This window comes from Alligator sinensis, unplaced genomic scaffold, assembly GCF_000455745.1.
Source record: "Alligator sinensis unplaced genomic scaffold, ASM45574v1 scaffold1059_1, whole genome shotgun sequence".
Lineage (NCBI taxonomy): Eukaryota > Metazoa > Chordata > Crocodylia > Alligatoridae > Alligator > Alligator sinensis.
Window position 1 is genome coordinate 379,769 of NW_005842103.1, and position 3,504 is coordinate 383,272.

The 3,504-nt window shown below is 62.3% G+C and overlaps 1 protein-coding gene across 1 annotated transcript in view; it reads left to right on the plus strand.

The window, feature by feature from the left end:
* Window positions 1-3,022, plus strand: part of SNX12 (sorting nexin 12) — a 3,981-nt gene extending 959 nt beyond the window's left edge. The window contains exons 2-4 of the mRNA XM_006024459.3: window positions 5-192; window positions 368-492; window positions 998-3,022. Of these exons, the coding sequence (XP_006024521.1) occupies window positions 5-192; window positions 368-492; window positions 998-1,100 (416 nt within the window). The 3' untranslated portion in view covers window positions 1,101-3,022. The remainder of the gene's footprint in view (window positions 1-4; window positions 193-367; window positions 493-997) is intronic.
* Window positions 3,023-3,504: the final 482 nt, after the last annotated feature.

The window sequence follows — 3,504 nt, forward strand, 5'->3', positions numbered from 1 at the left end:
GCAGTGCCGCTGGGGCGGCCCCGTGCCGGCACCTGCGTGGAGCCCGGGGGCCCGGCGCAGCTCCGCCCGCCCGTTAACCGCGCCTCTGCCTTGCAGACAAACCTCCCCATCTTCAAGCTGAAGGAGTCGTGCGTGAAGCGGCGGTACAGCGACTTCGAGTGGCTGAAGAACGAGCTGGAGCGAGACAGCAAGGTGAGCGCCCGGCCCGGCCTGCCCTGGTCTCCACGGCCGGGGGAGGGACGGACACACTTGGCAGCAGCTCCAGGGGCAGTGGGTGGCTTCAGGACCGTGGCCTGCAGGGCTGCCGAGGGGCTGCCCCCCGCGGGCGCACGCTGGGCTCTTGGCTGACGCGGGCACGTGCTTCCAGATTGTAGTGCCGCCGCTGCCCGGGAAAGCCTTGAAACGACAGCTCCCGTTCCGGGGCGACGAGGGGATCTTTGAGGAATCTTTCATCGAGGAGAGGAGGCAGGGGCTAGAACAGTTTATTAACAAGTAAGCATCACGAGCCGGCACGGGACGTGGCTGGGGTGGCGAAGGGCTGTCTGCTGCTGCTGGGGTCGTGACCACTGCCCTCGCCGCAGTGCGCAGTTGGCGAAGCTGCAGCTCTGAAGGGATTGCTGCTGTGTGTTGCCCCTTCCCTGTGTCGGGGGCTGCGTGCGTGCCGCTGGCTCCTGCGGGGTGCTGAGCAGTGCAGGCCCCTGGGCCTTTCTGCCTCTTGTGCTGGTGCTGAGGCTGCTGCTGCTGTCACTTGGAGACAGCAGCCAGGCGAGGGGAAGGGGGAGCTGGAGCGTGGCGCAGGGCCCTGGCATGACCGACTGGGTGCTGCATCCATGTGGGTAGGATCAGACCCACAGTGAGGCTCTGTTCTGCACTAACAAGATGGGAGTGGGACCTCCTCCCTTGCAGGCAAAGGTGGCGAGTGTGTCCTTGCTTCCCACAGCGTGGGACGAGGCCTGGGCTGGGCAGGCACTAACCTCCGCTCCCGGTTCCCTTGCAGAATCGCCGGACACCCTCTGGCACAGAACGAGCGCTGCTTACACATGTTCCTGCAGGAGGAGACCATCGACAGGAACTACGTCCCAGGGAAAGTCCGTCAGTAGGAGAGCCTGGCACTCTGTCTTCCTCCATTCCACCTTCCTCCTGCAGAAATGACATTTATTTTTACACTAAATCTGTCTCCTCTGAACCAGCTTCTCTCTGAACCTCCCAGTTTCTCCAGTATTTTTTTTCTCTTTTCGTATCTGGCAGCAGCGTTGATATCTGCTGGGCTTTGATCTGGGCCTGAAGGTGTGAAGACGCATGCGGTGTATCTGTGGTGGCAGGAGCGAGTAGGTGTGTGATGGGACTGGCACGAGGCGTTATTGCAGTGTATGGAAGCTGCCCCTCTCCCCTCACAGAAGGCTCCGAAGTGACCTTCGCTTCCCTGTCCACGCAGCCCCGAGCATTTCTAAAGGAAACTGAGCAGAACAGTGATCGTTGCCGGTCAGCCACAGCAGCAGGCGCTGGGGAGATAGTAAGGCTTACCCAGAAACTCCGGTGCTGGGGCAGGCAGCTGGTCCTTGCCCATCCCATGCCTCCTCCCGCATGAACCCTCCCTCTTCCGCTGCCCAGGAGTCCTGAGGCCCAGGATTCTGCTCTACCCCCTGCTCCAGGCCTCCTGCCTTGCAGGCCTGCTCAGCACAGCGGGGCTCATCCCTCCCCCACCCCATGCTCTCTCCTACGCTGCTGGCAGCTTTGGGGATGTCTCCGTCGTCTGAGCTCTCATGGAGCAGTCCAGTATGTTTGGAAGGGGGTTGGGCTGGGCCTGGGCTGCTGAGGCTGCAAGCATGTGTAGCTGAGGAGTTGAGAACATGCCAAGACCTGGCCGGGTGCGGGGGGGGGGGTCTGGTCCGGCTTTGCAGCACCCAGTGAACAGACTTGTGTTGGCTGCTTCTTGCGTTGGTCTCCTCAGGCTTGGCTTCTTCCTTTCACTTCTCGGGGGGTGGGGGGCCTGGCAGGGTGAGTGGGGCACTGCTACTCCCAGACTGAGTGGTGCTGACTGCTGCTTGCCCCGCTTGGGAACGCTCTTGCAATCGGTCTGGGGCAGGAGCTGTTAGATCCAAACTAGCACTAGATGTGCTACCAGTTGCAAGGTGCCCAGGTTGTTGCCCCTCCCTGTGCCTCGCTGCTGCTCCCCTGCCCTGCGAAGCTTTGAGGCCAGGCACTTACTAGTGTGGGCACAAAGACATGGACTATTCAGGCAGCTCTTTAAAAGCACTTTCCTCAGAGGGTGCAGAAGGCTGCGAGCCGGTCCCTTCATGGATTTGCTTCTTGGTGCACTTGCCTCTTTGCTCTCCAAACTCAGTTGCTTGCCGAGGACGGGGGACCCTTGTGCAGAGGGGGACCTGGAGGGGCAGTGGGGGTCTTGGCTCTGGAGAGAGGAGGCTTCTGCCTTTTTGTATTGATCTGCAGTGACCTGACCTCCTGGCTGTGGGGATGCCCAGGCTCCTGCTAGTGCATCCACTGAGCTATTCACGCGGGGCTCCCCTTGCCCGGGTGTGGTGGTGGGGCTGGGGCAGGGGCTCTGGTGCAGTGGGGGGTGGCAGGGCCGGGAGCCCGGAGTGTCGCTGACGCAGGCTGGCTGAGCGGCTCCCTGGGCTGCACCGGGCTGTGGCGGATGCAGCGTGGCAGGAGTCCAGTCCTGGCAGCCAGAAGTGGCTCCGACTGACGCAGGCCGAGGAGGGGTCCCAGGCTGAGGCTGTGCTCCCCTCCACCCTCCCCAGGCGCTGCTTTGGGATGGAGCCGCGCTTCCAGCCTGTCCTTGCTCGCTGTCTGAAGCAACCTGCTGCCTTCCCCATCGGTCATGTTTCTAAACTCCCTCGTCCGTGCACAAGTGCTGGGGGATTGAAGGCTCTTTCTTCTGTGTATATATCCTGCTGCGGGGCTTTAATTCAGCAACTGTCTTCAATCTACTGTCTGGTGTCATGTCTGAGTTCTGTTCATATTAAACCACTGTGAAGCCACGCTGTCTACGTCTGTCCCTGAGGGGTTCTCAGGAGGGCGGGGATGCTGAGAGGGACACGAGCTGGGGCGCGGCGGAGCAGGGGGGTATGGCCTGGGACTGCATGCACGTTGCACAGCCAGCGCCCCATGTTCCCATCGGGCATCGGCTGGCAGGGCCGGAGTAGCGCACAGGCACGGAGGGAGGAAGGGCCCCGTTGTGCTTGTTTTACATATTACAAAACAAACACGTAAAGTTACATATTATTAAAACCGAGCGAAAAAAATAAGTGTCGTCTTCAGCGCGGGGCTCGCTAAAGGGTCAATCCGGCTCCGTCCCCGGGCGCGGCCCGTCGGGCGTCGGAGCCTCCTGCGGCAGGGGCGGTAATGGCACGGGAAGAACCAGCGCTTCCTCCCGGCCCCTGTTCCGCGGGCTCCAGCCACCCGGCGGGAAGGGGCTGCCCTCCTTGCCTCCCCCCCGCTCGCGGGCCGGCGCTCTCCGCGCTGGGGCAGCCGGGGCCGGCA